At 42.1% G+C, this 12,824-nt stretch overlaps 1 protein-coding gene across 1 annotated transcript in view; it reads left to right on the forward strand.

Annotated features, from left to right (window-relative positions):
* Positions 1-12,824, forward strand: part of LOC104988022 (leucine-rich repeat-containing G-protein coupled receptor 5-like) — a 114,220-nt gene that overhangs the window by 86,276 nt on the left and 15,120 nt on the right. The window contains exon 5 of the mRNA XM_010839155.1: positions 12,686-12,824. Coding sequence (XP_010837457.1) covers positions 12,686-12,824 — 139 coding nt within the window. The remainder of the gene's footprint in view (positions 1-12,685) is intronic.

The raw sequence follows: 12,824 nt of genomic DNA on the forward strand, positions 1-12,824 counted from the left end.
TTCTCCACTTTATTATTTTCCTTGTTATTCATTCACTCTCGAAGAAGCACTCTGCACTTCTCAGGGGCTGGGAATGCATCACCCCTGTGCATTCCTGGCTTTGAAACTTCTGAAGTGAATTGTTGAATTAGCTGGAGAGTCTGAGAGCCTAGGCCTCATCCCAGACCAATTATAATGAGAACCTCTGTAGGAGACCCAAACATCAGTGATTTCTAAGCAGTTTAATGATATAGTTAAGTGGTTCTTAAGTGAGTATTGGGAAAAATGAGTGTCCTGAGATGATTTGCAAATATCCTCCTGAACTCTTTTCAAACCTGAAATAATAACAAAGCCCATATTTTGCATTCCAGTAAAGAACCCACCTGCCAATTCAGGGAGACATAAGAAACATGGGTTCGGTCCCTGGATCGGGAAGATCCCATGGAGAAGGGTATGGCAACCCACTCCAGTACTCTTGCCTGGAGAATCTCATGGACAGAGGAGTCTGGAGAGCTGCAGTCCATAGGTTTGCACAGAATCGGACGTGACTGAAGCGACTTAGCACTCGCACACACACAGTTACACGCATACCACACAGGAACTAACATGGGGCTTTCCCGGTGGTGCTAGTGTAAAGAACCCGCTGGCCAGTGCAGGAGACATAAGAGACTTCAGTCTTCAGGTCACGAAGATTCTCCTGGAGGAGGGCATGGCAACCCACTCCAGTACTCTTGCCTGGAGAACCCCATGGACAGAGGAGCCTGGAGGGCTACAGTCCATTGGGTCACAAGGAGTCAGACACTACTGAAGCGACTTAGCGTGCATGCCCGCATCAACTAATGTGAAATGAAAGTCAAGAGCCTTTTATTCACAAAGTTGACTTGTTTGTGCTTATTTGAGATAGCTCATATCTCTCTATTTAGTCCTACTGACAGTCTGGGGTAGGTGAAGTGAGGAGGCCACATGCGTATTATCCTGCTATCAAATGTGCCCATAGAACAGCAGCATCAGCACCTCCCATGTAGACTTGGCTTCACGGAACAAACTTAAGAAACTTGATATACGTGGAAACTGGTAACCTACTGCAAGGAAGAAACAAATTGTACTCATGTTTCAAGGGATGTGATTTTCACTGGTTGCATGTAAACAACAAATAGTTTGCCTCGTTCACAATGAGAACACATAGGTACATTTGTGTTCTTTGAGCTCTCCTGATGCTTACAAACTGTTCAACTAAAGAGTAAGAGGGCAAGTCCGTGTACCCGAGCCCAGCAGCCTGGAGCCTGCCTCTGTAAAATACGTACCTTGTACACTAGGTTTCTGACATGGCAGTGACTGCCCAGACACCAGTTGGACTTTTTTGTAGTGTAATCAAATATAACTTAATTTCCTTTCTGTTTTTTGGAAAGGAATAGGAAATGTAATCAGAATTCACAGTGAACTGGATTTCACCAAGAAACGTTTGGCATTATAGTTACTGGAGGACTAGGATCAGATTACAGTGATTTGATGGAATCTCAAAACTTAACCCTCCCACATCCTCACATATATTGTTAAGAAATAGATCATTGAAAAAAAATAAAATCATTGCTTCATTGGCTGACAGTCATTAATGATATTCAAGCATCTTCCTGTCATTAGTGGAAGTTCAGGGTGATCAAAGAAAATGACATATTCATGTCTGTCCAGCTAATATTAAATAGTATTAAGTACTATACTATTTAATATATGTTGATTTTCATGCCAACTCTGCAATAGCAAAACTAATTGTGGAAAATGCACAATTGTAAAAATCATGAGCTGGTAAATAGAAAATGAAAGGAGAATTAAACATGTCTTTAGTATTGTCTCTACTCTCCAGTTAGCTGATAATCATCTTTAGAGTACAGACATTATTTTAAGACCTGAGAAGAGCATCTAACTCTTGCTGGAATATGAGCTGCCTGAGCATCTCACTGTGACAGTGCCTTAAGGGCTATAGACACCCTCCTCCTTGAACCCTGTGAAACGTCACTAACTTCCCCTTGACTCTTCAGAGTAGGGTTTTGCTACTAATAATCCAAAAAGAGTCAGCAGGAAGAGGAGGAGGTGAGGAAGAAGAGGCAGGGCTCACAGTGCTGAGCAGAAAGGAAGGCAAGCCTAGAAGCAGCAGCAGATCCCCCCTGTCAACAGCCAGGAGCCTCTTGGGTTTCAGCCTGAGGATAAAGGAAGTAACAGAAGACAGCGGGGTATAAAAAGATGAAAAGAAAGCAAAGGGAGGTAACCAAGGGGATAAGATTAAAAGATCAAAAGGGTTAAAAAAAAAGGCAACGGTTTTAGTATTAGTGACATTATTCCTTCCACTAAAATAGTGTCCAGAAAGAGAAATTTTAAGCTTACATAATTAAAATCCACCATGGTCTTGGTTTCATTTTTCACAACAAGGCCAATACATTAGGTCTATCTTGGGATGGAGGAGCACTGGGAAGTTCTAGAGACTAAGACTTTTGTCTGTTGAGCTATCTGGAGTTCATTTCACACACCACATGCAAACCAGCACCAGTGAACTGTTCTGAGGAGAAAGGGTTTTGCCTTGTCCCCCTCCTCCCATTTAAACATCGGGAGAGGGGACTGCCCTGGTGGTGCAGTAATTAAGACCGCACGCTTTCAAGGCAAGGGTGCAGGTTCAAGCCCTGGTTGGGGGAACTAGGATCCCACATGCCACGAGGTCAAGAAAAACAGACATTAGGAGAAAATTATTTTCAAAGGCAAAGCCCTTTTTTCCACAGAAAGAGAGAGCTCAAATTGGAGCCTCAGAATCAAATGAAAACCAAAATCAAAATGTGAGCACTTTAAGCAAGACCCGAGGTGTGAAATACTATAACTGCTATCACAGGTTATCTACCAGTTTTATAAGGCACAGATTTGACAATCATATGAGATAGGTAAATAACTAAAAGAGAACACAGATGTTATGAAATGAGAAGTAAAATCAGCTCTTTCATCTCGTGGTGTCACATAAAGTGTAGCTTTGAAAAGTACGTTGGACTAGTGAGAAGCTAAAAGGATGCCGACACTGGGAAGGCACACTGTGAATGGGGCGGAGCGTCCCCTTTTCTGGAATAATGGGGGCTGGAAAATGTGAAAAGGCACACAAAGAAGCAGTAAAGTTTAGGAACAAGACAAGGATAGAATCAGAAATGCTCAAAAGCCGTTCATATCTATTCAAATTCTTACCTGCATCATCTCACTTCACCCTAAAATCAACCTCATGAGACGGGATCTGAGGTCACCCCTTCCTTAGTGATGAGGGAGGAGAAAGCTCAGAGGTGTTACTGAGCCTCCTGAAGGTCATTTGTCCTTTAACGGAGTCAGGCCAGAGAGGAGTCTGGGGTAAGACCTCTGGCCTTTCTACCTCGAAAGTCTTTCTATTTTATCACTGTTCTGTCCTGCCTTCCTAAGAGAATCCACTGCAGAGAATGAGCACACGACAAAATGTGCTAACAGGAGGGAAAGGAGCCTGATGGGAACACATAGTCGCTCTAGGCATGTGGTCGTGGAGGTTCAGGAAAGAAATCCATAAATTGATGACGGGAAGAGAACAACATTGATTCATGTGAGGGCCAGTCAGAGCTTTTTCAGCATTTTCCTGAGCATTTGGTTGTCCGTTCCCTCATTTCCTGGGAGGTGGAGCTTGTCTCCACTTTCCTGATGAAGGAAACCATAGGTGAGAAAGGGAAACTTGTCCTTACTGCAAAGGGAAAAGTTGATACTAAAGACAATACTAAAGACAAAGGCAAGAGGGAAGAACTTTCCAGCAAAGGGAACAACGTGTGCAAAACTTTGCAGTGAGGGTGTGGGGAGAGGGGAACTGGTCCATTGAGAATCAGAGACAAGATTAGCATGGCTGAAGCTGAAAGAGCAAGACAGAAGTGCAGCAAGAGCCTGGTGAGGCAGGAGGGGTCCAGACCCCTTGAAAGCACACTGGGACATGCCGTGGATTTTAGACTTTATTATAAAAGCAGTGAGAATCCACTGGAAGATTTTGAGCCAGAAAGGGCATGATTGGATCTGTGTTAATGAAATAGTCTAAGAGAGAAAGGGGAAGTTTGTCAGGATGTGGGCAGTAAAGATGGAGAAAGGGAAATGGATTTGAGAAAATTTTAGGTAACATTACCAGTATTTGGTAATGAATTGACTATGAGGAATGAAGAAGAAAAATGTGTAGGAGATGTTCCCTAACTTTCTGATTTCTATAATCACGTGCTTAATGAAGCTTATCACTGAGATAAGAAATCCTAGTAGAGGACTATATTTGAGGAGATGAGTTTGGTCTTGAACATTTTTAAGACCAGATGTCTTATCTGAAGAGGAACAACTCAGTAGAGATGTCACATAGGCAGTTTGAAATCCAGATCTGGATCTCAAAGAAAAGTGAAATTTAAGTTAGGTCCTTCTACCATGCATTTCCTGTTACCTAATACTTTATTGTAGTGATTTGATTGACTACTCTTTAGAAAATATGCTCCATAAAGATTGCAACATGTCTGCCTGGTTTATTGCTAGATCTCCAGCACCACATACTGTACCTACAAAGGAAGTACCCACGAAATATTTGTTGAACTGAGCCAACACCTCAAACTCTAAGTGATGTTCTAAACAGCTGCTCAGGCTCAGCTGATTCCCCCACTTTTACTGTGGCCTGCACTCACTGGTCTCCCTGGCTCTCAACTTGTATCTCTGTACTCTGGTTTTCCTACTGCCCTCCTGAGCTGTACATCCCACTGTTTCCTTGAAGGGTTTAGAAGTTGATCTACAAGCTTTAGCTCTACAAGCTTTAGCTTTCCCATTGTTTTAACCCCACTGCAAGAACTTCCCACTTCAAGAGAAGGGTTCAGAGAAGAGTAATAAAATTAAGTCTCGGGTTGGGGAGATTTGGATAGGCAGGAGTAAGAAGTTGTTCCTGAAGACAAGGCTCAGAAGCACGGTGCAGGGCTTCCCTGGTGGCTCAGTGGTGAAGAATCCACCTGCCAACGCACCAGGAGGATCCCACCTACCACAGAGCAACTAAGCCTGTGCTCCACAACTGCTGAGCCTGTGCTCTTGAGCCCAGAACTGCAACCATTGAGTTCACGTGCTGAAATGACCGAAGCCCACATTCCCTGGAGCCCGTGCTCCACAACAGGAGAAGGCATCTCTCTCCTCAACCAGAGAGAAGCCTGCACAGCAATGAAGAGCCAGCACAGCCAAAAATAAATAAGGACAGAGCTGAGGAAGGGACTTGAATGGGACACAGAAATAAGAGAAAAGTTTGGCTAGATAAGGTCATACACTCTGAATGTCAGAACAAGAAATTGGGATTTGAAAGGGATGGCAATGTGGAAGAGCTGTGGGTTCCTAAAGGGCATGACATAGAGCCCCGTTTTAGGGAGACTCATCTGGCAGCAGCCTTCAGGATTAATCAAAGAGATAAGAGATCAAAGGCAAAAGGACCAGCTAGAGGCTGTTGCATAATGCAGGTGTGAAGAGATAAGACACTTTACTAGGCAGTGGAAGTGGACAATCTTGGAGATGAAGATAAATGGAGAAACCTTGGAGAATGATTGTCTGGAAAGCAATGGGAGATGACCCCCAGATTCCAGACTCTGTTGATAGCTGGGAGACTAATGGTGCCCCTGACAAAAATGAGGTCTTTGTTTTCTATGGAGAAAAATGAAATGAAAGAAAATACTCATGGCGCTTTTGTTCTGGGTCATCTTCCTGTTAAAAAATTCACAGCAGTGGTAACCTCTGAGAAACTGAGCAGCTTCATGTAAATTGACTTTAAAATATGTTTCTCATTGGAATCTTGTACTTCCCGATGATACCAGAGAGACAGAAGTTTGATTCTGTTAGACATTTCATCCGGTGTGAGATCACTTGTCTCATTCACTTCAGAGGCAAGTCAGCTGACTAGTCTCTAAATTATTATACCTCCATAAACCTGTACACCTTCTCTCTCCCCAAGTTGCAGAGATGGAAAAAACCTTTTTACCTTTTCAGACGTAAGTCTAAAGCAAAAATTTTTCTTCCTGGTTTACATTAAGTTTATCAGTAAATAAGATGGAAAATAGAAAGATAGAAGCAGAAATTCCCATGTAAGCAATCATGGTGTTCATATGAATTCATATGCTTATATCTTCCTAGGTTATAGATGGTAAATTTCACTAGAAAGTTGAATTCTACATTGTCATCACTTCATAAATATTAAAAAAAATAACAAAAAGTGACTCATTTGATTATGAAGAATTCATATAAATCAATACAATCTATAAGAGTTCATGTGGATAAAATTCCATCTTGATAGTATTATTATCAAAATGATCTGGCAAATTCAATTCCAATGACCGACTGGTTCCAATGCAATAAAATTTCTAAGCAGTAAAATTTCACCATAACAAAACTTGAGGGATTTAGTCAAATTGTATCCTATACAAGCTTAGAACTACATGCTTTTCATTTAGTAGCAAAAATAAGATAATCATTGAAACTGCTGTCATTTCTTAAAATGTTATAAATGAACTAAATCACGGTGCTAGTTTGACTCCCAGGAATTGTTCAAAGTGATCTCCTCACAAAATGTACAAGAGAGTTGATCATTTATTTAAAAGAAGAGAAATGCTCATCCAACTATAAAACAGCTATGTCAAATGCTGTGCTTCGTAGGTCCGTTTATTGAAGAGTCTCCATAAGCTGTATTAAACCTGCAGCCGCAACATTCTTCACACTTTGCCCTTTTTCCCCTCGAGTCATCCATGTTAATCATTGACAATACTACAGTCATCTCAGATGAGAATTAGCCAAGATCAATGGCTTATCTTTTGACTAACGCTTTCTTCCTTGTAGTTAATGGCTTATCAAAGATATTCTCAAACATATAAGTTTGTGTTATACACCGGACAAGGCAGCATATACAAGATACATGTAAAGGTCTATTTCCTAGAGAAACAGTAGCTGGAGTGACCTCATCAATTCACTAATCCCTACCATAATGCCATCTATAAAGCAAAAATTCCTTTCAAGAGTGTGGAATGGATTAACATAATGTTCCTTTTAAAAGAGAAAAATTGCAAAATTAAGCTTTTTTGCATGGAAACAATAGGGAAGAACTTCAGAGAGAAGGTAAGAAAATAACTTTTTTTTTGCTTTTTCCTGACATTAAAAATTGATTTTTTTTTTTTTTTGCCCATTACCTTTCAGTTCATCCTCACATAGGATACATTGATATTACAGAACTGTATTCACAGTGAAATGCAGATCTGTTTTATCTTTCATTTATATAATACTGGCTAACGTTCACCCCTGCACAGTTCCAGCTGCCCAGAACACTGAGCCACCATAGCTTCCTTGTCTTCCTTTCTGGTCATAGCTACCAAGTCGCCCTGTTTGGTCAGGTTACTTATTTAATTAATGTCCTTCATCCCAGGCCTTGCTCCACCTCCCCACACTTCTTTCTCGCACACATCCTTTCTCACCCCATGACTACAACCACCTTTGTCACTTCCGGTCCCCCATCTCCTCCTGCACTCAGCTACCAGCGTGACCTTCCCACAGCACACCCATTATTAGTGTATCTAGTCTTCTGCAGGCAGCACGATTCCCAGAGGAATATTTTTACACAGATCTTAAAGAATGCTTGAGGGGGGTGCGGGTGGTGGCAAGACATTTCTCACAGGGAAGTAACCCAGAAACTTCCTGGGACTGAAGTTATCCCGCCTCCAAATGCTTATCTTGGATATTCAAAGTTATTGAAGCCATCAGGCTGAAGTGGATGGTCCTGAGCAGGTGCCAGTGATGAGAAGACATGACCCAGGGCCCTGAGAAACAGCCCCCTAGGCCCAGCAGTTAGTCCAATAAAACCCCTGTAGGCATCTGTGGAGCCCCCGCCCTCCAGTCCTCCCCCAGAGAAGTTGTTTCAACATACACCCAAAGTCAGAACAGATCTGTTCCTCATCGGTTGTGGTCCTCTAAGTGACGTTGCAAAAGCTCATACTTAATAAAAATTGTGTTCTGGCATCAGATGATATCTTCTTTTTCCCCAGCCACTTTAGGCCTTGAGGCCTTTTTTGACCTTTGCTGAGTAACACAAAAGATTTGTGCATCTCCTTTTCTCTGTGAGGGAAGCCTTCCTATAACACCAATCAAAACACGCACTTTAAGGATGTACAGAGTGCAAAATCAGTCATCCCGTCGGTTCACATGACCAAAAAAAAAAAAAAAAGGCAATCTACTATAGAGATATTTGATGTTACAAATGATTAAGGCCTTTAGAAAAAAAATAAAAGAAACTTTGGGAAAGCGGGGAATGATGCCATTTCCTAAATGCAAAACTTTTTCTCACATAAAAAGCCTATCATCTGTAAAGTGATTTACCACTTACAAAATCCTTCCACATACATTTTTCTCACTTAATTCCCATAATAATTTTGTGACCTGTTGTGATACTGCTTTACAGATATGGAAATTGACCCTCAGAGAAATTAATCAGGATGCTCCCTGATCTCAGAATTAATAAGTGACAATCTTGAGTTAAATCTGTGTCTTATTTCTCCTAATTCAGTGCACTTTCCAGTTTCCCATACATTCCTTATGTAGGTAGTTCCATGCGACTTTAAGAAGTAGAGTGAAATGTTATTTTATCTATCATTTTCTGTAAGTTATAAGGAACAAATGGTGCATACAATGCGTGTCATTTCCCATATAGTCATTACTTTTCTTTTTTGTTTATTTATTTTTTAATTGAAGGATAATTGCTTTACAGAATTTTGCCCTTTTCTGTCAAACCTCAACATGACTCAGCCATAGGTATACATATTCCCCTCCCTTTTGAACCTCCCCCCCATCTCACGCCCCAACCCACCCCTCTAGGTTGATACAGAGCCCCTGTTTGAGTTTCCTGAGCCATACAGCAAATTCCCAATGGCTATCTATTTTACACATGGTGATGTAAGTTTCCATGTTACTCTCTCCATACATCTCATACTGCATTTCAAGATCATCATTAAGAGGTTTGTTTGTCAGAAAGAATGTGGGGCCATGTTAAAGTGTTTTATTTTGCTACACCTAACTGCTTGCAGGCTTTATGCTGCTTCTGCCACATTATCAAAGGATATTTCAATGCCAAGACCGTTGCTAGAAACTTTCTCTGACAATGTGCCATCTACCATACGTCATCACTTCTCCTTTGCCTTCAGAGTGAAGACGTACTATTCAGTAATGTAACAGGAACAAAACTATTTGCCCGTTGTGATACTGACACACACACACACACACACGTAATGAGAATACTGGAGGCGGGAAAGGAAGGGTGACTTCTATTAGGTCTGTTTGCAGACACCACTTCATTGTTTCTGTTACAAGGGATGAAAGAGTAGTCTGCATGTCTCAGAACTGAAATTTACTGACAGTGGCACTCATGTGACCAGTGTTTGACTAAGGGAAAATGTGAGTTTCTTCTTTTTTTCTGACTGGTTTCTATGTCAAAGCACAAAAACACCAACTGTTAACCCACTTCAAGCAATAATAATGTAAAATCATTAAGGGGCTTTATAGTTTACAAAGTCTTATTGTATTATTTTCTTTAATCATAAAGCCATCCATTAGATAGAGCAGTTACCCCCAATTTATAGATGTGAAAGCTGAGGTCTGTTGACTTGGCCATGATCGTATAGCTGTTATTTGACTTGGACTCAAAATTTCTCATCCCAAGTCTCTTCACTTTTTCACGGATTCTGAGATGACTGAACACACACACACATACACACACACATCCTTGTGACTTGCAAGAAATAGGAATGATGGCAAAGAAAGCCTGAAAAAGTGGAGTTATATACATAGTCATTTTTGCTGCTCCTGACATTTCTACATGTGTTCTCATGTAGAAATGAAACACCACTACCGCGTGGTGGTGTTTTCCTTAAAGTCTAGCACTTCAATATTGCATTTTTCAAGCATGTGAATGAACAATGTCCAGCTGCCCCTAAAGACCAGGTTGACATAATATGAGCTCTTTGTTTACTCGCTGAATAGGCACAACTTGTGCCCTGCCAGCTGCTTTGTCCACACTCTTAACCTTGTTCTGTAAGACCCACCTGTACAAGTGGCTGAATAATGAATTCCACACTTAGATTTGTCTTGAGATCTTCTGTTAAGATTAAATCGGACACTATCTCTGAGCATGAATAATATACCACTCTCTGAAATAGATTTGGACCACTGCAGCCAGATGGACATGGACTTCAAAACACTACAGTGAGAAGGAGTATATTTATGGGGAGCTTCTTAGATGAAGAAACTGCTGAGACAGAGAAACATTTAGTGCCACACTCAGGATGCCAAGTAACAGGTCTGGGTGTGTTAGAATTTGGAATGTGAACAATTGCCCGGTCCTACTCATTTCATTTCAGATAGTACATTGCTCTGAGATTATGGTATGAAAACCAGATTACATCCTTTTTAGTGGCGGGAGAAATGATTCGTAAAAGACATCTATCCAGAGAAATGGGCTTCTTAACTTTGGGAACTGATGCCAGAATCACTTGAGATCCTGCAGAAACTTTGGTAGTAATTTAAATATCGAAAAAGACAAGCCCGTGACTCAATGCAGAGAGAGCCTTTTCTGTACATGCTCCCCCTTTGCACTAAACTTGAAGGTCAGTCCTTTTCAGGACTTAGAAGCCACTTGTAGTTTCACTGCATAAGCCACTGGTAATCATCAGACAATATGTCAACAAAAACTCGGAAACTCATAGTATTTAAATAACGTCTTCATGCTTTAATCAGTGCAGTCATTAAGGAGAGTTTACATATGTGCTTTACTCCTAGTCAAACAAAAACAAGCACCTCCTCATGCCCTGATGAAAGTGAACCTTATTTAAACATGGGCGGAGCATGTTGTTGCTGGATTGAGGGAAAGGGACCATGTTGGGTTTGCCTGAACGTTTCCTGTTCTGTTTGTAGACAGAACCTTGAGATATCTGGAAGTGCAAGTCTGCTGCCTACAGTGATAGCTATTCTTCTGGAAATTTGATTGTGAATGGACTGTGGCATCGGACTTGTTTGTTCCAAGTGACCTTATCTCAGCATCAAAACGACCTAGAGGGGTGGGGGGCGGGGAGGGAGGCTCAGGAAGGAGGTACTATAGGTATAATTATGGCTGATTTGCATTGCTGTATGGCAGAAACCAACACAACACTGGAAAGCAATTTTCCTCCAATTAAAAAATTAAATTAAATTTAAAAGCTTGGCTCGGGGCCTGGAGGGCATGCCTTCTCCCTTCAGTCGGGAGAAGCAGGGGCCAGAGCAGGAGTGGAATGACATGTGTGACGGAAAGTGGGGAAGCCACTTTTCGTGGAGAGGCGCTCCCTACCACAGAGAATGCTGCTTCTAAGCTGTTTAAATTTGGTCTGCAGGGGATTATTTCGTGATCCTCGAGTGCTTCCTGCATCTGTTTAGTCTTAAATGCTTCCTAAAACATTTTTCAAAATCCACTCGTGATGTTCTAATCCTTCCTAATACATGCACTGCTTAAAATGCAACTCTTCTTTTTTTAAATCCTAGCTTTGAAAATGCAAATAAATGTGTGAGTCTTAAGAACAGATTGAAAAAAAAAAGGGGGGGGCTGGTGGATGCATAACTGAATGTCGAGGGTCCTATGTTTCACGCACCTTACAGAAAACTTCAATCTGTGTCTGTCTGGTCCCTTCAATAAGAAAAGTTAAGGCATTGCTGTTACAGCCACTTCTAGGCTGGATCAGGGTAAAATAAATGTATTGCACTCCCTCTACTGGCTCTGAAGCTGCAGCAGCTTATTAACTAGACCTATTTTTAGACATATTTCCCCATTTAAAAAAAAAAGTGATGTGTAGAAAAAGCAAGCAAAAACTGGGAACGCTATTAATTTTACTATTCATTTAAAATGTCAAGGAAAGCAAACATCTGCTCAATGCCATTGGTTAGGATGAACAAGAAAGCCGGCTTGTTTTAGGCTTTGCAGCAGAGTACTAAGGGGCGAGGGGCGCCTCCCCCTCCCTGAAGCATATCTCTAACAGCCTTGTAAAAGTTACTCATGCATGCGTGCTAAGTCACTTGAGTCCTATGTGACTCTGCGACCCCATGGACTGCATCCCGCCAGATTCCTCTGTCAGTGGGATTCTCCAGGCAAGAATACTGCAGTGGGTTGCCATGCCCTCCTCCAGGGAATCTCCCTGACCTAGCCTTGTAAAAATTACTCAGTCCTTTTCAAATGCTGAAATAATCTTTTCCCACAGCTCAATGAACCAAAATAAGTATGTTTTGTGTGTTCAAAACAGTCCGGGAAGGCAACAACATTTGTCTGACTTGGTTGATGTGGGAAGGAGCAGAGGGGCTGTCTTTCTCCTGGTGTCAGAAAGGAAAGCTAAAGGATCATCAGCTGAAACACTACAGCCCAGAGGAGGCCACCTCCTTGCTGGAAAGCATGGTCCTCCCAAGCCTGGAAAAGACTCACAGCCATGTGGGATCTCACAGCAGCAGTCCTGCTCGCACCCGTAGAGGAGGCTACCAGGAGGCAGACGCCCCAGGTGTCGGCTCCTGCAGCCCAAGCCCCGCCTCACTCTGGTTGATCAGTGTGTCGAGATTCCCCTGCAGAGCCTGTCTTCTGCCTGCGCTCTGCTCTCTGCTTTCCACTCTTTCTCGCTTTCTTCCCCAGGCGTCTGGATGCCAACCGCATCAGCTCCGTGCCCCCCAGCTGCTTCAGCGGCCTGCATTCCCTGAGGCACCTGTGGCTGGATGACAACGCGCTGACGGAGATCCCGGTCCAGGCTTTCAGAAGCTTATCAGCGCTGCAG

The sequence above is a fragment of the Bison bison genome, unplaced genomic scaffold, assembly GCF_000754665.1.
Source record: "Bison bison bison isolate TAMUID 2011002044 unplaced genomic scaffold, Bison_UMD1.0 scf7180017864113, whole genome shotgun sequence".
NCBI classification, from domain to species: domain Eukaryota; kingdom Metazoa; phylum Chordata; class Mammalia; order Artiodactyla; family Bovidae; genus Bison; species Bison bison.